The sequence below is a fragment of the Pipistrellus kuhlii genome, unplaced genomic scaffold (assembly GCF_014108245.1).
Source record: "Pipistrellus kuhlii isolate mPipKuh1 unplaced genomic scaffold, mPipKuh1.p scaffold_m20_p_12, whole genome shotgun sequence".
Classification (NCBI taxonomy): domain Eukaryota; kingdom Metazoa; phylum Chordata; class Mammalia; order Chiroptera; family Vespertilionidae; genus Pipistrellus; species Pipistrellus kuhlii.
Window position 1 is genome coordinate 5,605,434 of NW_023425427.1, and position 25,699 is coordinate 5,631,132.

The 25,699-nt window shown below is 39.8% G+C and overlaps 2 protein-coding genes across 6 annotated transcripts in view; one reads left to right on the forward strand and one right to left on the reverse strand.

Annotated features, from left to right (window-relative positions):
• Window positions 1-1,648: 1,648 nt before the first annotated feature.
• Window positions 1,649-22,747, reverse strand: RBM18 (RNA binding motif protein 18). Of its 3 annotated transcripts, XM_036432910.2 has the most exons (6): window positions 22,612-22,747; window positions 19,695-19,823; window positions 11,642-11,768; window positions 8,601-8,687; window positions 6,869-6,954; window positions 1,649-3,617 (listed from the first exon to the last, which is right to left on the reverse strand). In XM_036432910.2, exons 2-6 carry the CDS (start codon window positions 19,805-19,807, stop codon window positions 3,458-3,460), a joined length of 573 nt encoding a protein of 190 aa, XP_036288803.1. In that variant the 5' UTR covers window positions 19,808-19,823; window positions 22,612-22,747; the 3' UTR covers window positions 1,649-3,457. The 3 variants fall into 3 exon arrangements, with proteins under 3 accessions (XP_036288803.1, XP_036288804.1, XP_036288802.1); XM_036432911.2 differs by lacking the exon at window positions 8,601-8,687; XM_036432909.2 differs by lacking the exons at window positions 1,649-3,617; window positions 19,695-19,823 and having other exon boundaries at window positions 6,944-7,736; window positions 22,612-22,732.
• Window positions 22,709-25,699, forward strand: part of MRRF (mitochondrial ribosome recycling factor) — a 39,736-nt gene continuing 36,745 nt past the window's right edge. For 2 of the 3 annotated variants that reach the window (XM_036432904.2, XM_045579887.1), the window contains exon 1: window positions 22,709-22,839. The gene's annotated coding sequence lies outside the window, so the exon portion shown is untranslated. The remainder of the gene's footprint in view (window positions 22,840-25,699) is intronic. The other variant, XM_036432907.1, reaches the window with a different exon arrangement.

Here is a 25,699-nt window from a genome sequence, read left to right on the forward strand (position 1 = left end):
AAAATATTAAATGTCAACTGCATTCGAAAAAAAAATTGGGTTATGATAAGTATATTCAGAAAATGAAGGGGGAAAGGATTGGGGAGTGACATGTCTGTGATTTAAGTAAGGGAGGTCAGGTGGCCTCTTTTTTTTATTGTTTTTAAAAAATATATTTTTATTGATTTCAGAGAGGGAGAGGGATAGAAACATCAATGATGAAAGAGAATCATTGATTGGCTGCCTCCTACAGGTCCCCTACTGGGGATCGAACTCATAACTCAGGCATGTGCCCTTGACTGGAATCGAACCCGGGACCTTTCATTCCACAGGCCAACACTCTATCCACTGAGCCAAGCCGGCTAGAGCTCAGGTGGCCTCTTGATTATTGACATTTGCACAGACACATGAACAAATGAGCAGTGGGCTCTGAGGAACAGCTAATGTGAAGGCCTTGTGACAGGAACTCTAAATAGGCCAATGGGTCTGGAGCACAGTACACAAAAGGGAAATAGCAGAGGCCATTTAGGCCTTATAGGTCTTTGGAGTTTATTCCAGGTGTGATGGAAAGCCGTTGAGAAGGGAATGACATGCTCAGATTTTAAAGGATTGCTTTGGCTAATGTGTAGAAAATTGACTGAGGTGGCACTGATGGAGGCAGGATGATAGGAAGATACTGCCATGATCCAGGTGAGAGATGACAATGGCTTGAAGGAGAATGGTAGTGTTGAAGATGGGGACAAGTGGTTGGGTTCAAGACGTATTCTGAAGGTAGAGTTTACAGGATTAGATAGAAGCAAGAGAGAAAAAGAAAAATCGAGAATAAAAATGATGGGAGAAATCCTATTTTAGGAACATGATTACATACTGGTAGTTGACATTTAAGTTATGAGCAAGAATTAATCCTGTTCTTTTACACAGTAATATTACAAATCAGATATATTTGCTGACTCAAAAATTAACTGTACCTACCTTAATAAGCAACATGGCTCTAAGATATTTGGTTTTAAAAAACTTTTGCTGTTGATTTTTGACATGACTTGAAAAATCTTTCGTTATGTGATCCTCTTCCACAAAACTGACAAGCCAATTACAGAAAATCAACTGGTTAGGGTTACATTTTACATTTGATAAAACAGGAGCTGAGATTAAGATAGTTCACATTTCATTTGAATATTTCCCTCAATTCTCCCCTTATATGAATCAAAATAGTAAGTGGTGCAATTTTAGCAAAACAGTAAACCAACAAATAATTTTAAAGTACGGATAGCACTTGTATTTTACAAACCTTTCACTAGAGTGCTTCCAGCACATTTATGACACACACATTTCTTCTTTTGAAACTCTGCTTTGAAAAAGGGATTAGTCACAGTGTGATACTTTCAGGGGACTTCCAATAAATTTCTTTTTAAATGCATTTGCAGGGACATCAGCTAGTCTTTTTTCTCATGTCTAACAGCAGAAGTAGGCAGGTGTAAGGTGGAGAGAACTGTCTCTGAGGGCGCTTCTAGCCAGTCTTCTGCAGAGAAGGCTCTTAAAATACACAACCCCCACCCAACCCCTTCCTCTCCCTGGCACACTAGCCCTGAGTCCTGAGGGAAAACAAGCCTAACGGAGAGCTGAAGTCTTTATTCCAGAAAACAGATGAGAGATGACACAACCGCAGAGACACTGTCTTCCATTTATTCACACAGAGGAATAAGAATTGGTACAAATAATAAACATTGCTTTAAATACAAATAAATAATTCTGGTTTCTAAAGGAAACAGCTCTAGATAATTCAAAGTTAGGTATTTTCTAAGTTCCTATTAAAAATAGAAGACTATTTGCATTAAGTGAGTTCTATACCACCACAACCCTTTGAGGACTTAAGGATAAAATAGCGAATTCTATACTCTAAGAAGTCACCAGAAAACTGGGAGAGGATTCTCCCACCTCCGAACACTACCCCCAAAATGGAAGGAGAGTTTCGTGCATCATAGACAGAGCTAATGAATGCAGAAAGTATTTAATACCTAAAGATATCTAGAAAGATTTACCTTGAGAAAGGTGATTAGAGTTTCTCTGAACCAGCTCTGTGAATTCTGAAACCCCACAATGCTGACGTTTTGGTTCAAGTGTCTTAAATTCACTTATGCTCACAGAAAGACCTAAGTTCCTATAGTGAGTTTCCTCTCGCTAGGAATGACAATGGTAAAAAGTCTGTAATCACTAAGAATGGCACCCTAAGGTGAAATAATGATTTACCTGGTGAAGAGACAACGGTGCCGCCCAATGACACAGTCTGTCCACCTGGCACCAGGATAACCAAACCACTGAGAAACACACACTACACTCCTAATCACACTACCAAATACACATGATTTTTCTCTCCCTATTGTTATAAGTCATGCAGTCTTTCAAGCCTTTAAAAACCACATAAAACATGAGGTCATTACCACCTTGGTGCCAGAGTAGTGCCTGCTCCACTGTGTCCACTGCATGTCCCCATCTCACCCCACACAGGCAATCCAATTTCTTCTACTAGACCCCTAGACAACTATTAATAAATAATGTTTGATAGAGATCAATATATTGATAGAAACATTTAGGTTTTCAAAGAAAAATTTTTTTCTATTTAGATTGATCATGATACAATTCCAAATAGAACATTCTCATGCCATAAAAACAATCTCATGCAATAAGTGCATTTTAAAAGCCCCATGTTAATAACCAGATTTGGTATTATAGAAAGCAGGTTTATTTAGATTTAAAAAAAACAATGATCACTATAGAATAAAAGTTGTGTTTCCAAAGAGAACTTCTGTTGTGGTACAAAATGTTAAATTTAATTTTATAGTTTTATTGATGCAAACAATTTTAAGATATATGGCGTATTTTGCTAATTGGGATTTTGAGACAATAAGCATAATTCTTAAACAGATTACCACAACATTTGCTCAAAGAACAAGCTCCCTTTTGCCAAGAACTTCCTTTTTAGTCCACTTGGAGGGATTTCCATAGTAAATTCTAGAACAATAATTCTGAACATGATTCAAAATCTTCCACTTCCCTATCTCTTTTATGTTGTAAAGACACTTGAGCACAGAAAAAAAATGTTTTGTTTTGTTTTTTTTAAGACAGACAATAATAAATTTAGTTTCCTGATTTAAATAATAACACTTTTTGTTTGCCTTTCTCTCTGGCACACTATATAGTGTTTCTGGAGTTACAAATCCAAACAAACCAGCCAATTAGAGCATCCCAGTGTTCAAATCACAATTTTGGAAAGAATCCTATTTATTCTGGATGATGCTCAATTCCACACATACTTCAGGGTAAAAACATCCATAGGAACAGCCAAAAATGTCATTTTACCAAACTCTAACATGGGATTATGCTCTGCTGGCGAGTACCAGTCACATCTACAAAGTACAAAGGCAGAGGGTTTCAGGTGTGGAGACCAATTTGCTTTTGCTGCTACAGTGATTCATAAGCATCATCTTCGAGATTTCCATGCTGTTCTAGAATAAGGAGTAGTCCTTTTTTTATCTGGTGGCTTAAAGTAGGAATAAACAGGCGCTGCTGGGTACTCGGCATCGGGATTTTCTGCCATCATTTTCAGCTTTGCTTCAATGGCTTTTATCTTTGCAGTGACACTGGAAAAAGGACAGCAGAGGGTCAGAATAGCTTTGGATATATTCAGAAACTACTGTGTATTTCATACTCCTTGTACTTCTCATTCATGTCATAGAAGCAACAAGATACTCAAATAGGAACGTTCAAACACACAAAGAATAATCAATGCGCTCATTTCAGGAAAGAGATCTGAACCACTTGTTAAGCTTTTCCTATAAACCCAAACACTGTTAGGAGTACTTTGCATATTGCCACATTTAATCCAGAGGTACAAACACTGTGTCTTGGCAGCTGGTAGGAAATAATTCATGTTGTAATTGAAAGCAGGGTCTGGAAGAGATACTTGAATACCCATGTTTATAACAGCATTATTCAAAATAGTTAGGATGCGAAAGTAACCCAAGTGTACATGGATGGATGAACGGATAAGCAAAATATGATACATAACACATTTTAAAATATTATTCAGCCTTAAAAAGGAAGGAAATTCTGACATATGCTACAGCTTGGATGAATCTTGAGGGCTTATGCTAAATGAAATAAGCCGACACAACAAGACAAATACTATATAAGTATTTGAATAAAAATTAGAGACAGAAAGTAGAATGGTGGTTGCCAGGGGTTGTTTAATGGGTATAGAGTTTCCATTTTACAAGATGAAAAGAATTATGGAGGTGGATGGTAGTGATGGTTGCATAATAATATAAATGTATTTAAACACTACTAAACTGTACACTTAAAATTTGAAAAAATAATTCATATATAATTGAAAGCAACACTGTAAGGTAAGTTATAATCTTTTTTTGCACAGAAAGGTTAATTTACTCAATGTTAGACATAGCCAGTAAGTAGTATTGGTTGAGATTTGACTCAAAAGCCCATTCTAGTAACTATTACATTGTATCACCTTTTGAATCACCTTTGGAATCACTAAATAATGGCAAAAAAAACAATCCTGGAAATTCTATGAAATTTCTTTTTACTGACAAATGTCTACTTATAAAGGCTATCATTTACAGAGTGCTTAAAATGAGCCAGGCATTGTGCCCACATTTTATAGATAAAGAATCAAATACAGAAAGATAGTGTTTGCCCAGATTCACAAGCTAACAAAATGCAGAGTCGAGATTCAAGCCCAATTTGTTTATCAAAGTCCTTGCTTTCCCCTCCACCAGGCTGGGAGCTGAGCAACCCCATATTAGAGAGAAGAGGGGAGGGGACATTGCAGAAGTTATAAGGAAGTCCATTCTGATCAAGGTCATGGCGATCCTTCGACCAGAATGCACTCAGGCAGTGGATGTGTTTTAACTCTGGCTCCCTTTATTCCATCCGTGCTGCTGTTCATGGCCACAGTCAGGGAGAGAAGCGTAGAAGGAAATGTACACATGCCTTTTAGATGTCCTTAAAGGTATGCACTGCTGCACATGCTCACACTTCACATGAGCCATGTGAATTAAAAATGTTATATTACCCAGATGCATTCTGGCACCGCTGTTATTAGTGGGGGGACATTGATGCTGTATGAATTGCACAGAAACAACCTTCTCTAATTAGGTAAAGATGTTAATAGAAAGATGTAAGCTGAGGTTCTAGTGAAAACAATGAAAATAAAGAACTAAAGACATGTTCACTGTAATATGAAGATCACCCAGCAAAAAAGGAGTAATCCTTTTCCTATAGGGTTACATTTATGAAAACCTCTACAGACAACCATCTGTAATCAAAGAGGCTCAATCTTAGTGGGAATAGAGCATCGTGGATATAAGTTCCTAGTGAACCTACTGACGTCATGATACTTTTTAAAATTTCTGGAAGTACAAAACAATAAAGTAGCACAAAATTAAGAAATACCAATAATATTAAACTTGTATTAGTAACACAGAAAAATAATTTACCAATTTTATTTCTCCTGAAAATATTTCAAGATCACCTTCACTTTAATGAGATGTTTGCAAATCTGCTTTGTTTGGTGTAGATGACACAAAAGACAGGCTTTTTGTCTGTCTGTTTTCTCTCTGGCTCTCTATCCAAATAGGCATTGCTCTCCTGACTTTATGGCTGAATACTGATTTCTAATGCTTATAAAATGCTGACGTTCCTTCACATATTTTCTTTTCTCCCCCTGAAACAGGCTTGAGAAGCGTATTCCTGCAGTTACAGCCTGGAATTTCTCTGAAGTAACTAAAATACTGAATTTTGAAGTCCAGTAAAACTAGCATTAAATGTGACTCTGCTATTTGCTACCTGCATGACTTTGGCCAACGTATTCTACCTTCCTCTTATGTAAAATGTGCATAAGAGTACTTTTACCAGAATAATTACATGACATATGGCATGTAAAGTGTTTAACATAGTGCCGGCTTCATAGTAAACTCAATTAATCTTGGCTATTGCTATTATTAATAATATATTTCCCTAGGCTACAATACAAAAAAACAAGCATCCCCCCAAAAAGAACTCCCAAAACTCTCCTTCTGCTCAGCTGTCCATTTAACTTCAACCCAATCCTTAGCTCCTTCCGTTTTGGATTAATTCCAAAGACGTAACTGACAATTTATACACACTAGTACCAAAACTGTTATAGTGGCTGACATGATACACAGAATTAAAGTGCTGCAAAGTAAAATATTGTATAAAGAACTCAGAGTTAGGGAGGAATTAGTGTGTAATGACAAATGCCAAAGAGACACAGGCCTTATTAAAATGCTTATTTTTAAGGTAAAGATTGTGCCGAAACCGGTTTGGCTCAGTGGTAGAGCGTTGGTCTGCGGACTGAAAGGTCCCCAGGTTCGATTCCGGTCAAGGGCATGTACCCGAGTTGTGGGCACATCCCCAGTGGGGGGTGTGCAAGAGGTAGCTGGTCAATGTTTCTCTCTCATCGACATTTCTAGCTCTCTATATCTCTCCCTTCCTCTCTGTAAAAAAATCAATAAAATATATTATATATATAAAAAAAAAGTAAAGATTGTGTCTGATTTACATCTGTATTGCCAGTTCCAAGCACAATGGCTGGTATGTGGTAGGTATATCCAGCCCCCGCCCCCCTGACACCCCCCCCCCCTTTTTTAATGAATTCTATATTTAGGGGGATGGAAGAGAGGAAATGTATACATTCTGGAGTTTAACTGAACACATTCTCTGAATATGTCAAATGTTAGTAGATTCTATTCTAAATTTAGAATCTGAAGAGTTACTAGAGCATGGATGAAGGTTTGGGATGAAGAAATGGCTCAAGCTCTTGAATAACTTTTTCTACAGTACACCATCTTACCTTAGGTTAGACTGAGTGGGCTCAGTGCTAGAGGATGGCTCAAGGCTGATTGGAAGGATCTTATCATTCTTGTTATGATCATATCTCTGGAAGTAAGAAAAATAGAAATCATGTCAGCCCTTTAACTGCAGAGCATGGGTCCATATACTTCAACCCCACCAGAATATCATCATCACATTTCTAGACAATTTTAGGACAGCTTTACATTTAGAATGCCAAACTCCACACAATTTTGGCTTAAAGCTATATATTTAGAAAAAGAAGTTTAGAAGAAGCCTCCCATCAGTCATCAGTTCTCCTTATCTGGTAGGGAAAGAATTCCTAGTTTCAAATTCACCGGTGGCACAGGTATATGGCAGGATTGTCCTTACGTTCTTATTTTAATGGTCACATATCACCTCTTACCATATTTATTTTACTTCATCCAAAACACTTTAAAATTTTGCTAGATTCCTGCCAAGTACCAAGCATAACATTCAACTCTTAACAGGCCTGAGTGGAGAAGAAAAATAGTAGTGGCTTTCAGCCACTGATACAAAAAACATTCTCCAGGAAAAGAGCAGTCTAATTTGATATAATTATATACTTCTTGTAAAAAGTAAAAATAATATGACAGAGCAATCAGAATCCTCTGGTCAAAAGACCTGTAGGAGAAGGGAAGTACGAGGCAGAGTCTCAAATGAAAGAAGGAATGAAGAAAGATTTCTCTTGCATGTCTTTTCAGTAAGATGCAGAATGAGAAAATGACAGCCAGTCTAGCAAATGAGATTTCATTTTCTTTTGAGTAAAAAGGCCTTTGGTAATTTTCCTCATTTCTATTTTGCAGGTAGTGAGCCCTGGAAGCTGAAAAGACTCTGTGGCTGACCATCTGAAATGCAGGGTCCAAAGTATCTGAGCTGTTTTCCAGCTTGGACACTGAGCTCAAATGTTTAATTTCTGACTCTTCCAGAAAGCCTGTTGGGTGGAGTCTCTGATCAAAAACCCATGTTCATATAGCTAAAGACTGAAGCTCCAGTTTTAACGGCCACAAATCTTTTTGCAGGTCTGCCGTCCCCATTGCAGAAGGAAGGGAATCCACTCCAGTTCCTGTACTTCATCACCTCTCCGCTGGCCAGGACAGAAAGCCATTCATTTTTTGAAATGGTCATAGCTTTTCCAGTGTGCTCTCCCAAGAGTCCTCCTACAAGACGAATAAGGCAGTGTGCCACTTCTCAGGCCTTGAAGACAATACAGACACTGCAAACTACCAAAAATAACTCTAGAACTATCTGGTGCAATGAGATGCCAGTGTTTTAAGCACTCATGCAAACTACCCACTTCTCTAGCATTTAGAATAAACATATTCAAACTCTTCACAGACTCGAGAGGCTGGGGAGAGTCTAATAATGCCTAAAGCAACTAATTTAAAAAATAAATACATTTTTTTCTTCCAAAGAACCACCCCACCAAAAAAAATGATAGAGGTCTGAGTATACACATCAGCCACATGGAAAAATCAATCAAAAACAGAATCTGTGGGTATGTGGAGAGAAACAATGAAGGAACTTAATCCCTCTTGAGATGCTTCTCAAAAGAAAAATCTGGCAACACACATGGTAAATACAAGTAGGAGACCAAAGTATGGCTGTTCCAGATGTGAAGAGACTGGGATGCAAATGGATAAGTGGACAACTGTCTTTCGGAAGGCTCATTAGGATAAGCTGAAGCTGCCTTTCTAGCATCTCAGACTTACCTTGACTTGAGCATGGGCCCATCGCACCACCAGCTTCTTAGACAGAGCCAGCTTGCCATTGAGACACTGGATGGCTTGTTCTGCTTCCTGTCCAGGAAAGGGCCTACAATTAGTCAACAAATCAAATGCCCGACTAGCTATATGTATTCACAAGGGCCTCATTAGCTTTGATGGCTGAATTTTTAACCATATCACTTTTGGTAAACAATTGGCAAAAATTTTACAGAGAAAAAAAGCAAAATAATAAGAAGGGTATGAGTTTTTTAGTCAAATCCTGCCTCTGTCACTTACTGGCAGTTTAGTGTTTGGCAGGTCACTTATAAGTCATCTCTCTGAATATTAGCTTTTTCACTGTAAAATATGGAGAATATTTGCTACTCGATGGTTGCTGTAAGGAGTAAAAGTGTACATGGAAAGCATGGAGTGTGTGGAAAGCACTCAACCAACATCACTCAATCAACATAAGCTAATAGTACTGTTCTTATTGGGTGATACCTTCCTACCTACTTCTGTTAGTCAGGGTGGCACTTACTGTGTCAAGAACTAGTACTCCCCCCAGGAACCCAGGAACTGTATCCTGGATTAGGGCTCATACTCCCTGATCCAAAGTGAGAAATAGTAATGGCCTCAAAGGACATGGGAGTGAAGAAAACTAAGCTGGAAAAAACAGAAGTCAAAGAGACTGTGAGCAAGGTATCTGTGAGCCAATCTATGCACCTGGCTTTCCAAGCCAGAAGTCCCCTGACCTTTTCCCTATCGGATACAGGAGCAACCAGGCTGAAAGGAATTCCTGAAGCTGGATAACAGGCACTCTAGGACATTCCCAGGAAGCCTGGCTGTACTTTTCCATCCTGCTGAGCCTTCTCTGCTGTGTGTGTAACCAAAGGCATTTGGCCAAGAGGAACCATGTTCACTGGGGGTGAAGAAGCCCGAAAGGAACAAGAAAAGAAACAGGGATAGTCTATTTGCGACCTCAGTGTGAGACCAGCAGGGACTCTAGTCTGATTTTACTGGTGGTTGCTTTATTCCTCTGGAGCTTACCAGTATGACATTCAACAAATACTTATTGAGTACTCACTATGTGTCAGATATTAGTTACTGGCTTCCTTGCCTCACTATGGCATGTAAAGTTAAAGGGATGGATAAGAGAGAGATTTTATTCTCCTTTTAAGTTTCATTTATTCAATTAGAATTTACATGGCACTCTCTATTACTTGTTGCATCAACACTAATAAATGCCAGCAGTGACAAATGTTTCAAGAAATAACTCCCCATCTCTATATCTTGTTTCAAAGTTCGTGCAGCCAACATTATTGTTAAATGTCAACTATGTTTTCTTATGCACCTTCATCTAGTCTCTCAACTAGAGGTAAGAAGGGTGTAGGTTTTTAATACCCATTTTTAGATGAAAACTGAGGCCAAAGAGGTTAAGAAATTTGTCCAAAGTTAATAAATGAAAGAGCCAGAATAGAAGTTAGGCTTTCTAGTCCAGAAAGATCACAGATTTTAGTGGTCTGTAAGAATTGTCATTACGCTCTATCATTGAGGAAAAATAAAGTATTTAAAAATGCTAACCATATCAGGCATTCTTTCAGTTTCTCCAAAACCTGAACAATTAGAGCAGCAATGTATCACTAATTGCCTATCACAGCTGTAAAAAACAAAACAAAACCCCAGTACAGGGCGGGGCAATGACATCTCAGCACATACTGGCACATTGCTTCTTGACAATAATCTGGCAGTTGTATTATGAAAAATATGCATGGCCTTTGTTGATGCCACTCCATTTTCCTGAGTGTAGTAAATATGCATGGTTAGAGTTGCAAATATATTCACAACTGCACTGTTTACACTTGTGAATCACTAGGGAGAACCTAAATAGCTAACAGTTAATCAAATACCATATGTTCTTATAATGAAATATTATGCGGTCATCAAACATCCTGTTGATTAGCTTTTAAACTGAGGTCTGCTACATGTAATAAAATGTATAAATATTAAAGATACAGATCAATGAATTTTTACATATTTATATCTATACCAGTGAAACCACAATACTATGATACAGAATGTTTTCTTGATGTGTATTAGGTGACAGGAAAAAAAATTTAGTATGCTTTGAGTGACAAACAGGATCATATGATCCTATTCATGTATTATAAGCCATACATATGAGTATGTATAAAGTCTTCCAGGGTTGTTGTTTTGTTTGTGAGAATGTGAAGAAAGAAGAAAAAACTAAACGAAACATAAGTAAAAATTAACTGATTATTTCTGGATATCGGGCTGATAAATTAAGCCACTTACCTATATTTTCATCTATAATAAACATGCTTTACTTTTAATAAATGAGAAAAAACATGCGAATACAATTATTAATAAAACAATAACTAGACAATGTTCTCACATAAAACTAATAGAGCTACAGAGAGTACTGAGCAATGTCTCTATATTTAATAACATTCAAATTCAAGTTCTTTATCAATGCATATCCATCCCAAGGACAAAATTTTTAATACAAGATACATATATATATCATGATTGAGGCTGGATGTTTTCTTCCTTTATATATATTCAAATTTGTATGTATTTATTTGGAGACATTGAGAAGAAGGGTAAATTTTTGAGAAATTAAAAGAAAAAAGAGTTTGTGGGTAGCTCACCACAGACAGGGAGAGCTTTTGTACCACAGGGCAAAAACTACTGGAAGAGAAAGAGGCTTTGTTGGTCAGCCACTAAAGGAAAAGACAAAGCAGAGGAGGAAAGAGGATGTCCATTTGCTTCGTGAGGGCATCCCAAAGCATTTGGTCAGAAAAGTAGGTCAGCCACCTTTGTCCAAAAGCCTAGGGAGGGTAAATTTTGGAAGCTATTCACTAATTCTTGTTTACCAAGGACCTCCTTTAAGACTCGGGGCAAGGCACACAGGCATGAATCAGACTTGGCTCCTGCCCGCAAGGAACTGCTATTCTAGTAGTCAGGAGACATGCACAGATACTTATGGGAGAGTCTAAGTACCGTGAAAGGGGAAGCAGTACAATTACCTGCTTAGTTTCAAAGTTAACAAAACAGTACCCTCTGGGCTGTCCCTCCAAAGCACCTGACTTATGGAAAAGGAAGTCAAACTGCTTTACTGTGCCAAACTTCTGGAGGAGCTTCAGGAGGTGGTATCTGTGGAGAAAGCACAGTCCATGATTACGCTCAGGGAATCTGTTGGCCAATGAGTCTGAATATGAGATAAAAGCAGGAGATAATTTACTCCAGGGATAACATCTCACGGCCCCGCCCCCTGCCTTCCTCCAAACTGCTCTGTTAGTCTATTTGGCAAACAGAATTGTTTGCCTCTATTTGGAATGGGAACGAGAATTGTCATGGCTATGCGTCTGTCCAGCACAAAACTACCAAACAAAAACCACACCTAACAAACAGCTGTCTGGCCCACAAGCACCATTTGTTTTCTTTTGGAGAAAAGCTCAAAAATAGTGTCGATTTATTTATTTTTAACTTCTTGGCAATGAAATAATATTTGTGAATAACTACAACTCCATCAGAAACACACACTCACACTCCAAAACACATATTCACACCCCAAAAGTAAAAAAATAAAGTAACAAACACATACACAATCACACAAACAAGTAATCCAGAAAGATTTCCCTATTAGATTACAGTCATTAACCCCACACTGCGCTTGTGAGAAACTGTCCTAAACCAAGCTACAGCTAGTGGCACTTCCATTATTAAGTGCTTGAGTTTCAATCTCTGATGTGACTGAACGCCAGGACAATGTGGAACCACAATGTGACTCAGGCTGATCTCACATAGGACAGGGGAACCTGGCCAGTTCCATCCAGCTGTGGGTAACTAACAAGCCTGTTTCTTAACACAGTTTAGACTCTGGAACATGGTTGAATAAAGCATATAGCTAGCCAGGGAAAAAATCTGTTCCAAGCTTTTGCTTGCCACTCTGCCCTTCACCCTCTTCTTGGATTCCTTTCTCTAAAACTTACTCCGTTTCTATAGAGCTTTTTAAGTTATTCAAACAGATGTGGCCTTAACAGGTTGCTGTGGCCAATCTCAATTCCGACTTCCTGTCATCTGATGCAAGGGTGAGACAAACCAACAGCTCTCCCGTTTCCTTTTCCTTTGGCCTTCCTCCTGGCATCCTCCGCACTATTCAAATGGAGTCAAGGCTTTCTCTAAACAATGCTGTCCCTGTGATACTAAAAAGGTATCAGCCCACATGCTAAATCTGTTATTACTGGGAATTCTACCCCACAGGGAGTCAGTAAAGCTGTCCTTACAGCCACATTTATATTCACATTGTTTTCTAGGAGAAACTCATCAAGATTTTATTCTTGACTAAGAATCTCCTCTGGGAAGCAGAAAGATAGGAACTGGATCATAAGCTCTACTAAATTTGACACTAACACACATTGACAAGCAAGCCCATTATCCTGGATCAGGTGCCTGACAAAGTGGAGAAAGGAAGACACAGTACAGGTCTTTTACTGGGACAGGATGCAAGGATCCCAAGGTATTCTGTGGATATTCATCTGGTCTTTAGACCTTTTTTGAAAGAAAAAAACAACCCTGTCATTTAAAAACTTTGAGACCAGGAGACCTCAACTGTGAGTAAGAATGTAGGTGATTCATCAGGGGGAAGGGAGACACCTCAAGTGCAGATTTCTGGTTTACTTGATTTTTTGAACAGCAAGAGTGAGTCTCTGAAATGCAGACAGATAGGCTAGAAGAATCTCCCTCAATGTCTTTAATTCACAGCTGCATTTTCCACTTACTATACCCATTCAAACCATAACACTGCACCAGTTGCTATGAATGGTGGGTCAAACCCGTTTGTGTTTAAAAAAAAAAAAAAAATCTAAAGGATTCTGTGGGCTGGTCATCTTTTCATTAGCTCTATTCTGCTTAATAGCAGGAAGGTAAGATGATCGGCATTTCCTAGGAAATGAATTTTAATTTACTCAGGACAAAAAAAAAAAAAAAAAAAAAAAAAAAAAAAAAAAAAAAGCCGGCAGATTATTCTTTGAAAAGCTAACAAATACGTTTTGCCTGAGAAGCCCGACCTTAAGATTCCAGGAACATCTGCTTAGGTCTGTGTCTTTCAGCTTCTTCAGGATTTCTTTTCTTGTTTGATAATTTCTTGAAATTATCAGAACAACGAAACAAAAGGAATGAAATGTTTACTATTTTGCTTCCTGGAGATGGGGACTGCAAGCTCTGATAGTGAAAAAAGCCTGAAGACTCTTGCTTTCACATCTGCAAGCACTTTCATCTGCTGCTGAAGAATGGGAGACCTCACTCCTCACCGGAGCCTTGCTTCGCCGGGGCAGGAAATGTGGGCCCTGCAGATTTCTGGAGCTGGAGAATTACTATACCAGCAACTTAAATCAGTGTGTGGTTGTTTTTTGTAATGGGTCTTTAAATGGCAAATAAGTGATTAATCTGTACAAATGTTAAAGCAGGCAACAACTATGTGTCAAAAACTGTACTAGGCACTTGGACTATCCAGATGAATACAACTAGATCTCTGACTGCTAGGACTTCACATTCTGGTTAGAAGAGGGAGATATGTAATCAATTACATGTCATGCTTGCACATATGGGTAAGCATAAAGATGAAGAGGACCAATTGTGCAGGGAAAGTAGTGGTCAGTGAATGCTAAGTACACAGATACATAGGTGACAAAAAGTCTGATCGATTCAAAGAGTTGGGGAGGCACTAGGAGATGAGATGCTGGAAGGCAGGAAGGGACAGGTTATGAAGCATGTTGTGTGCTTAGTGAGGGAATTTTAATTTGATGCTGAAGGCAATGGGAAGCAACAAAATGACATTTAAAATGATATTTAGCACACAATTGTTTCAAAGAAAAATTTCTTTCTAAACTTATAGAAATTGTTATGTGGTAGGTCTTCATGTTCTCTGCTCTGTATTTAACAGACTGGTCTTACTGTGTTTTAAATTTAAGCAAACAGAAAAGACTGTTTCATAATGCATTAATTTTTCCTTGCATCCTAGTTTATCTGTGAAAGTCTGTATGAGGACATTTCCACCTGGGTGACTCTCTACTGCTTTCAAGTTTACTTAATCTACCCCAAACTGACCTCTTCCCCTCCACAAACTTTTGCCCCTTTCCAGCTATCCCAGTGGTCAGTGTGGACAAGATTCTTTTACATTTCTCAGGCAAGAAACATTAGGACCATCTTTAACTCTCCACTCCTCTTCAATTACTTCTTCATCAGATTCACCACTGGCCTCCAAGTTCACTGTCTCTATCTAGGGGATATTAATGGCAGATCTGTAGCTAAACTTCATCGTTAGTCTTGCTCCTCCAATTCATCCTTCCTACTGTCTAATTTTCCCATTAAAACACTAGAGGTCCAATACACAAAATTTGTGCAAGAGTAGGCCTTCCTTCCCCTGGCTGCTGGCACCGGCTTCCCTCTGGCACCCAAGCCTCAGACTTCCCTCCGGCTGCTGAATGGCACGCAGGACGTGGGCTTCCCTCACAGCCCTGGCTTCATCTGGAAGGATGGAAGGCCATCCGGAAGGACATCCAGTCTAATTAACATATTATGATTTTACTATTATAGATAATTTTCACGATATCAGTCTCTTGCTAAACACCCACAATGCATCTCTTCTACATGAAATCCAATCAGGTTTGAATAACTTTTAAGACTATCTTAATTTGATAGTATTTCTCCAAATATTATCATTTAGCATTCAACCTCTCATTTAGTCAAAAAGGTCTTCCTGAGCCCAGCCAGAATGGCTCAGTGGTTAAGCATTGACCTATGAACCAGGAGGTCCTGTTTGATGCCTGGGTTGCTGGCTCTATCCCCAGTAGGGGGCATGTAGGAGGCAGTCAACTGATTCTCTCTCATCATTTGTATTCCCATCTCTCCCCCCCTCTCCATTCCTCTCTCTGAAATCAATTAAAACATTTTTTTTTAAATAAGAAAAAAAAAAGTCTTCCTGATACTCTGCTCACACAGCCATATTTCTTATTCCTACCTTTATTTATGATTCACCATTCATTCAGAATGCTCCTTCTTAGAGAATTTCTCCTGTCTTAATTCCTGTTCATATTTCTTATGCATAATGCTATGGCTATTAATTTTGCCTTCTATGCAGCACGTTTAATATTTGAAAAAGCAGCATTAACCCATCAGAGGAAACCAGTGTGGAAAATAGACAATATATAAGGACATGAACTTTTCAGTTTTTCTGTTGAAGGTTGAAAATATATTTTTAAAATCTTTGTTGTTGAAAGTATTACTATGTCCTTCCTCCCCTCCTACCCTTTTAATGATATTTAGAGGCATTGTTTTAATTTTATAGTTAGGTTGGGTCCCATAATTTAAAAGAAGTCCTTACATTTTAAAATTTAGACTAGGATACTTTAGGTTATAACTATTCAATTATGTGGACTATTATCTACTTGTGCAAAGAGCACTAAATCAGGCTGTGGGAAACTGAGTCAACTCACTTAACTCCTCCTATAAAAGAGGAAAAATATTATCTGTCCATTGGCTCCACAAGGTTGTCACACCCTTAAATAAGAGAAACTAATGCAATATTAGAGCTAGAAGAAACATTCAGATCATTTTGTTGAATATTCTCTTTATAGGTAAGAAATATTTAAGTATAATGTAATTGAAAGGAATCAGAATATAGTAGAAAGAACATGAGTTTAGAATTTGCTACCTCCATAAATAAGAGATGTCATTATTCCTCTAAATCCAAATCCCTAAGATCTGTTTTGTCATTGGATATTCCTGACCTCTAGCATAGCCCTAAAATGGGCAGTTTTGCAACCACAAAATGAACACAAATAACAAGAAGCAGAATATTAGAGTGCTGGACAGTTCGTTAACAATGCATATACTGTTGAGAGTAGACCAATGAGTAACCTAGTTTAACTTGAGCACAACTCCAATTAATAACTAACAAGCACATGCACATAGGATTACTATGAAAAATTGTGTGGTAAAGTTTCTTAAAAAAAAAAAAAAAAAAATATATATATATATATATATATATATATATATAGTATTGATTTTTTACAGAGAGGAAGGGAGAGGGATAGAGTAAGAAACATTGGTCAGCTGCCTCTTGCACACTCCCACTGGGGATGTGCATGCAACCAAGGTACATGCCCTTGATTGGAATCGAACCTGGGACCATTCAGTCCGCAGGCCGATGCTCTATCCACTGAGCCAAACCGGTCAGAGCATGCAGTAAAGTTTTTAACTGTAGCTGGTTTACATACTTCTGTAACTATTCATGACAGTAAAATACTATAATTTGTCTTCTAATAAGAGGTAAAAAAAAAAGCATTTCTGCCAAAGCCGGTTTGGTCAGTGGTAGAGCGTCGGTCTGTGGACTGAAAGGTCCCAGGTTCGATTCTGGTCAAGGGCATGTACATTGGTTGCGGGCACATCCCCGGTAGGGGGTGCGCAAGAGGCAGCTGGTCGATGTTTCTCTCGCATCGATGTTTCTAGCTCTCTATCTCTCTCCCTTCCTCTCTGTAAAAAAATCAATAAAATACATATAAAAAAAAAAAAGAGGTAAAAAAGCATTTCTATAGGAAGAGTATTCAGATCAGTTTATAAAAGAGATCAGGAGGGCAGATGGTAAAGAGAATGAGTATGCAGAGGAAAGAGAGATAAGAATGGTTTTATTGAATAGAGAACAGGCAAGAACTAGTACCAATCTGTTGGTGGGGTGTCAGTCTCATTATGAAAACCGGAGGGTGCTCTGCAAACTTCTGGAAAATCATTAGAAGTTTAGAGATTTGAATTCAAGCAATACCCTCTGAGATTGAAGCCTAAGCCTGGCACCACAGGTTACACAAGTTTTATCATGTAATTCTTTCAATGTTTGGGAATGACTATACTTTAATAACTAGTTAGGCTATTACTTACATTGAGAGGAACAGGATCCAGAAGTTTCTTTGTTTCAAACACTTTGAAGGAAATCACATATTTCTACAAGATAAGACCTACATACTAAAATGTTAGTTTTCTTTGTTATAATTAAGTAAATCAAATGAGGTAATATTAAGTATTTCATGTTAATCATAGGCTATGATTGGTAGCTATGTCTTTAAAAAAATTATTATTATTTAATAAATGGGCTTAGTAGAGAAAATGCTTTACAATGAGACGTCCATTGAGGAAGAAGAGTGAAAATATCTCTGGTGATACAGAAGTGGGAAGCCACAGGTAGAACTCGTAAGGCCCCAACCTGCAGGTTAGGACTTGCCACCCACCTTTGGCCTGATGTAAAAAGAGCAGAAACACTAGAAGGAAAGTTCTAATTCAGTGCTGTTAATTCCTTCCTGACAAGCAGCAGGACACACTTAGAACAAGGGTCTCATTACAGAGAATTGCAGCCAAAACAATGAAGTTTTCCACCCTCCAGATTTCCATTCAGACAAGCAGGAACAGAAACCATTCTTGGGAGTACCCCCTCACAAGCTTGGGTTTTAGATGATGGAAACAGTTTTTCTGATCAGCACACATGAACTGAGAGGTTGGGCAGATTCACACATTCATCCTCAAAGCCATGAGCCATAAAGAGAGCAAAATCAATGCACAGTCTATATTTCAGGGCCCCCATGACCAAGGTCACATAATATGGGGGCAACACAACCTTAAATACCATAATAATTTCCAGAGAGACTGAATAGTATCTATATTTAGCTGATTTGAGCTTGAGCAGGTTTAAGGAACTAAACTTTCTGTCATGATATGTTAGTTTACATCCCTTTTCCTGTCTCTCTTTTAAAAAAAATATATATTTTATTGATTTTCTTACAGAGAGGAAGGGAGAAAGCTAGAGAGTTAGAAACATCGATGAGAGAGAAACATCAATCAGCTGCCTCCTGCTCACCCCCTACTGGGATGTGCCCACAACCAAGGTACATGCCCTTGACCGGAATCGAACAGGGAACCTTTAGTCCGCAGGCCAACGCTCTATCCACTGAGCCAAACCAGCTAGGGCTCTTTTCCTGTCTCTTAATCAACTCTTAAATGTACCTCCTCTCATCCCAGACTCTGAAGGTTCCGCTGTCTCTTCTCCCCTTCCCTTTAACACTATTACAAAGGGAGTAACTACTAGGACTGAAGATATCTTCCAGCTTACTTTAATTAAGCACTGACCCCATCTGGCTCAAATCACTCACCCTTTACTCTCCTGCTACCAACCACCATCCTGAACAACTGGGATAAAGAAAAACATCTCCATTCTCTTTGCTAAGAAATTCCTTTCCACTGCAATGTCCTCAATGGAAAGAGTGGGGAGTCAGGACAATTCAATTACTTTTGTGACTGTGGTGGGCAGGACACTTCCATCTCTTGGGGCCTCTACTGAAGGTTGAGAGCTGGACGTATCAGAGATTTTCAAATGGTCTTCATGGAGTCCTGTAAGTGATTGCTTTGAGTGCGCCTTCCCCCTCCCCACCCCTTTAATCAGAGCAGCTCTGAGCTTTTACTTTATATATATGTTCTCATTACTTTAAGACAAGGTTCCTCAGATTTTAAGAGTTTGAAAATTGCTTAGCATAGGGCAGTTGGCACATAGAAGGCGCTCAAATCCTTTAATGAATGAGTGAAAACCAAAGGGACTGAGGTGGTCTCTAAGATCCCTTCCAGCTCTGACCTCCCATGGCTGCTTAACATGAATTAGAGTCAAGTGCTGCCCCTCTACCTGCCTATGAATATACTGAGATTTCTTGTTCCTTCATTTTGAGGGAATCATGCCCAAAACTGATTCTAGAAAATAATTTCCTGATCACTGAGTACAAGGATTCAAAAAATTGATCTCTGGCAAGTAGAAAAAAGAATATAGTTTAATGGCTATTCAAGTCTATGTTTTTGCAGTAGAAGAGTCCAAACGTAAGAAAAATACCAAAATAACAGGTTAATAATAACATCACATTTCCTTTAAAAACAACTGAAACATAAGTAAAAGGGCCAAAATATATCCTATATCCCTTAAAAATTCTTCTGAACACCACTACAGACATCCCAGTTTCTAGGCAACGAATCAAAATGACGTTGACTTACTCTGTGATTTTGGGGTCCAGGTTGCCAATCCATAGCCGGTGCCCTTCCTGTAGGGAACCCTCTGACAGGATGGATGCGTTCTCCAGGGGAAGAGTTTTGGTTTCTGCTTCCATCAATCTCTATTAAATACTAAAGGAAACGTGAACATTCAGGCAGGAGAAAAGCAACACTGTGTGAACATGAGACTTCAAATTTAGTTCCACAAACATTTATTCAAGGAGGGAATGCCCTGGGCAGTCCTTCAAAGGCCTCGTTCTTCCACAACCAGGGCCCCAGCACCAGTTCCCTTGGGACAGCGCCTCTGGCAGCCAGAAAGTAAAAGCTTCCATTTAAAGGGAAAGGGGTGTGGTTCTGTGTGTAGAAACTCAAGTTTTCCTCTTCTGAAGCCAGAGGCTGACTGGGCAGGAGGCCAAAGCCTCTCTTACTACACGACACTCCAGTTTAACAATTATAACCCAACGCAAGCCTTGGACACCACGAGACAGAAAGTTTTAATGACAATGAAGAAGATGGGTAAGGCAGAGCAAAAGTATACCTCTTCCCCGTGAAAGAGGCAATACAGGAAATTAAAGGCCATAGATTTTGGAGTTAGAACTGAGTTTGCAAGCAGGTTATATGACTTAATAAATTACCTAAACATTATAGGCCTTCATTTCTTCATATAAATGAAAAGAACAGTTCTTATCTTATAGAGCCATTGTGAAGATTAAAGGCAGTGCATGAATAAAATCATTAAATGCTACATCTGACAACAGTAAATAATAAATATTAGCTATTATCCTGTTTAATATTTTCAGAGGCTGGGAAGAAGAAAGTAACTTCCTCCTTAGGTAGTCCATTTCTATCATTTACTGGTTTTGTAACCTTAGGCAAATTATTTAACCACCATGTGCCTCAGTTTCCCCATTTGTAAAATGGGAATAATACATCATAAGAGTTGTACAGACTTACTGAGTTAATATACTTAAAGCACCTAACAAGCTTTCAATTAATGTTAGCTTAAGTTATTGCTAGTTTTAGTTCCTGAAATGTCTCATCTCATAGACAAAAAAGGAAAAATGAGGATTATGATGGAGACAGTAGTGTATAGAGCAAAAATCTGGTGTCAGAAGACTAGGTTTCAAATGTCTGGAAGTCACTTCTCCTTACGTTTCAGATTCCTCATCTCTTCACAATAAACCTTGCCCTGCTTATTCCTTACGGCTGTTGTGAGGATAAAGATGAGATATAAAACACAACATTCATGAAAATACCGTATAATGCAGTGAAGAGAGATAAAAGGGCTGGGGAAACGGCAGGCTGTGCGGACTTCAGTGTCCTATATAACCAGAAGTGCCTCGGTTGATGTGGCAGGAACTGTTTAATAACAATATTGCTGGCCGAGACCAGTTTGGCTCAATGGATAGAGCGTCGGCTTGGGGACTGAAGGGTCCCGGGTTCGATTCCGGTCAAGGGCATGTACCTTGGTTGCGGGCATATCCCCAGTAGGGGGTATGCAAGAGGCAGCTGATCGATGACTCTAACTCTCTATCTCTCTCCCTTCCTCTCTATACAAAATCAATAAAATATATTTTAAAAAAATAACAATATTGCCATTACCTCTTTACCATCTCAGCACGGCCTATAACATCTAGCACACAGTAGCCACTAGACAATTGTTTGTTGACCGTGTTTATCTATTTCCACAAAAGGATATTCTTCTGCCTTTCCCACTCCTATGTTCAAATCTGTTTGGCAATGTGCGACAAGCAACCACTAACTGCTCAACCCCGGGCTATGTGCAGATAATAAAGAAATGAATAACCCGTAGCTCCTGTTGATTTCATTCATTCATTCATTTAATTTCACACCTAGCAGGACTGAAAAAAGAATACTGGGGTTGGATTACTTTAGAACTAGTGTAAAGGCTTCTCAAAGAGATGATATTTGAGATGGAACTTCTGATTTTCTCATGTCTAAAAACAGAAGTGATACCAATAGCTACTTAGTCTCACAGAAGGGTACCATCTTTAGTGGGAAGAGCACAGGAAATGGGCCCCCAAAAATCTGCCTTCCAATCCTGGTTTTTGCACCCAAGTACTGTATGACTTTAGTAAGTCATGGTCCCTTCTCCCCCTTAAGTGTCCTCTCCTCAGAAAAGCTTTTCCTAATAGAGGGAGTCCTTGTTAGTCTCTATCACAGCCGCCTTTTTCTTTCCACACAATACTAATTCATTTTCTGTGACTTACTGTTTTATCTCCCGTGTCCCTCACTAGAATGGAAGCCCCTAGAGGACAGGGCCTTGCCTATTTTGATCATGGTTCTATCCCCAGCGGCTCGTGGCCAATGCTCAATATTTACTGAATGAATAAATGAATGCATAAAGCAAGCCACTTTTCTATTCGCAGCCTCAGAATCTTCTTTCTTCCAAGAATGGGCACAATTATCCCTATCTCATGGGTCCTAGATGAGGTTAACATAAGACAGTATCTGTGACAGCTCAGCACATCGTTTTTTTGAGAAACGATAAAGTGTAATGAGAAATCAAGATGCACGAGACTTTCAAAATCCTTTGACTCTGCAATAGCGACAACACTTATAGATTGCTAACAGAGTTGACAAGATCGCTTTTTCACCTATCCTCCCAGCTGAGCCGCAACAGCTCCGAAAGCCGGCAATGGTCCACTTGGGGCAAATGAAGTCCCGAGAAGCAAAGGCACCCGTTCCTACAAGGGCTGTTAACGGCGGAGTCCAAGGTGGAACCCCGGCTTCCCGATGCAGGCCACGAATTCCCACCGGCGACGGGTCAGCACTCGGATTGTTATTTCCGGGCCGGCGGCGGGACAATCCGGGGCGGGGCCTGAGGAGCGTCCTCTCCGGCAGCCTCCCCGGGGAGGCCCGCCGGGGCCGGGGCTGTGGTGCAGGGGCCCGGACTCACCTCTTGGCCTCGGCGTCTTCCCCTCGGCTCATGCCCCCTAAGAGCAGGTCCCCAGCCCGCGAGCCGCCACGCTCCGGACACCTCCGTCTCAACGATACCTGCCGCCAGGCCGCGGGTGACGCACTACGCCTGCGCCGCCCGCCGCCCCGCCCCGTGACGTCACGACGCCGGCGCCGCCGCTGTCGCGAGGTCGTGAGAGTGTTTTCCCAATAGCCTGGGTGATCGCTGGTGAGTGGTCTCGGCGCGGCCTGCAGGCGCGCGCGGGCTCCCCGTACCAGAGATCTCTACTCCAGGACTTCTTGGGGTCCTTGGGGGGGGGGGGGCTGATCGTGGTACCCCGATGAGTCCCATGGAGTTCGGCTGTTTGACCTTACCGCGGGGGGCGGGACTGGTAGCATCAGAGCGTGTGTCACAGGTTAGGGGCGGAACACGTGTCATCAGCGAGGAACTTCGAGCATCGGATGTGTGTGGGGGGTCGTTTACCAAATTGTAGCCGCTATTTAGTGGCCCATCACCTAGCAGGAATAGTAGTTTCCAGAACAATACCACGGGTATGGATATCATTATTCCCACGGTGAAGAAACGGAAGCTCAGAGGAAAAAAAAAAAAAAGAAAACTTTACCAGGGTCACGTGGCTCGTCATGAATGGAGCTTAAATTCCAAAGCCTCAACTTTTCACCCTTACTCGGTGCTGTCCCGTGGCGAGACAATTGTCACCTCAGTAGCCCTTCTCTATTTACAAAGCACGTCTGCGGCCCTTATCACATTTGCTCCACAAACGGTATCATCTACACGTTACCGATGAGACTAAGATCATCAGAGGGTTTGACCCATCCAAAGTCACATCTTAGTTAAGTGCTGGTACCGAGACTCACTTCCAGGTCTTCTCTTAAGTTTGGTGCCTTTTTCCTTTCACCACATTCTATTGCATTTCTCAGAATCGTGGAGAGTTTTATAATTGGAAAGGTAGTTGAGGCAAACAAAACCTAGGGATAAGAAGTGACTTAAAACAAGCCACAAGTCAGTAGTAGAGCTGCCACAAGTGCTTTTTGGATACACGGTGGTTATGAATCTAAAGAGGGTGGTTGGCAGAGAATGCTGAGAGAGGAATGTTGTAACCCGGACTTCCTACCTCTTAGGCAAAAGCTCCTCCACCTATGGAAGTGTCTTATCCTTCCTTTGGCTGTGCCAGGGACTTGATTCTGTATATAGATAGTCAGGTCCTATACATAACTTTACATGGCCCTGAATTTAGAGAAAGACATGCCTTGCAATCTAAAGTGAAAAATTGGCAAGCCAGAAGCTAATTCAAGCGGTGTTGTGAAGTAGCGCTCAGGAGCTGCTGTCTGAAGCTTAGATTCTCATTCTGGTGCCAGCATTGTTACCTTGGGCAAGGACTTAATTTTTCTAGACTTTCATTCATGTATCCATTTCATTATTCAGTGTCTTCTGTGTCCAGGGACTGTGCTGGGCACTGGGGATACAGCAGTGAGCAAGACATCCATAGGCCAGTCCTTGTAGTGCTTTTAGGCTCATGGAGGGAATTAGACAATGATCAAATAACTACATGAATTTCAACTGATATTGTTCAAGTAGGTTCTATAGAAAGGCTCAAATGAGTTCATGTATGCAGCACAGCATATAGTTATCACTATTTAAGTAGTAGCTATTGTTTCATTATTAGTGTTACAATTATCTTTTTAAAGGCTCATTAATATCACTATGACAAAGATGCAGAAAGATGCAGTGTACCGTATACTGTAGCTCAAAAGGGATAAATGGTCTACCCAAGGTTACACAGCTAGTTGGTAAGTGTTGGTGGAGGGGAGGGGCAAGGAGAGCTGAGATTCTAGTTCAACACAGCGTCCTAAGCCCAGATGCTTCCTGCCACGGTTTTTCTGAGTATAGGTTAATTTTGTCGGATAATACTTGGGCTCCCATAACAGTTGCTTTTTTTTGACTTCATCTGTGCTGAACTGAGTGTCAATATGCATGTCAAGGTAAAGGGTCCAAGGGACTGCCTTTATTGAACTTCTACTTTGAAATTTCCTGACTTCTGTGCAATTAAAATCTACGCCTTAAGCATTTCAGCAATGTGGTTTATTTATAGAGTTGGCTTCCGGTTCACGTGTACTGGGTCTGCTTTTGGGTGTTGTGTTTTCTGGCAAAGGTTGTTTATTTCTAACCCATTTTGATTTCCTGTTGCTTTCTGGATTGGTATTATGACCTGCAACAGGAACACCAGGAAACCTGTCTTAAATGGAGTAGCCAGATTGAGACCCTGTAGATTAAAAAAAGCAAAAACACACACATTATTATACAGCCATATTTGGATGGCTATGTGGGTTACAAATTGGCTATATTAGGCAAAAACCTAGATATAGAAATCTCAGTTAGAGCCAAACTTTTGTGCACAGTTTTGCTGAAATAGAACAGAGCTATTAGCTCCATGCCCTTAAACAGTGACAAAGTCTTTGAGCCTCAGTTTCTACATATGTAAAATGGAGATTATTATACTTTCTTTGTGGTATTAGTAAAAGGATTTAGTGAAATACTGATAAGCAAGCAACCCAGGCCAGACCTCAATTAATAGTAACTATTGATAATAATCAAAGAAGAGGAAATGCTATTCGTTTGTTGTTGTTTTTTTGTCCAGATCTATTTTTACTGACTTCACACACTGATTACTGGCATCTCTTGCTATTAAAAATCCCATCAGGAGAAGTTATTTGCCTTTGTGCTATTCATTTGCTCTTAAAAAAAAATAATGATATTGATAGCTTTTATTTAGCAGGTGCTGTGTTCCTGGCACTGTGTTAGGTATTTTACATGTATTCACCATCTCATTTTACACTTGATCTTAGCCAAAAGGCCGAGAAGCGATTCACCATCTCATTTTAAGATCAGGATATTTTTCTCATTTTGCAGATGAGGGAAGTTATACCCAGGAAAATGGAGTGAATTGCCCAAAGTTGAAATTTACATCCAGATCTGACTGACTCTGGGCTACCAATACCTCAGTAGTGACATGCAAGATTTTTTTATTATGTCTGACCTTGTCCTGGAAGTCTTTGAAAGGAAAAGTGTC

Bases quoted from the DNA above. Each gene is read 5' to 3' on its own strand.
- RBM18 (XM_036432909.2), bottom strand. From the start codon at position 22,643: ATGAGCCGAGGGGAAGACGCCGAGGCCAAGAG. The intron at 11,769-22,611 runs GTGAGTCCGGGC...CTTTCTCCACAG, and splicing joins GAAGACGCCGAGGCCAAGAG to ATACCACCTCCTGAAGCTCC. The intron at 7,737-8,600 runs GTAAGTCTGAGA...CCTGCATTTCAG, and splicing joins GGGCCCATGCTCAAGTCAAG to ATGGTCAGCCACAGAGTCTT.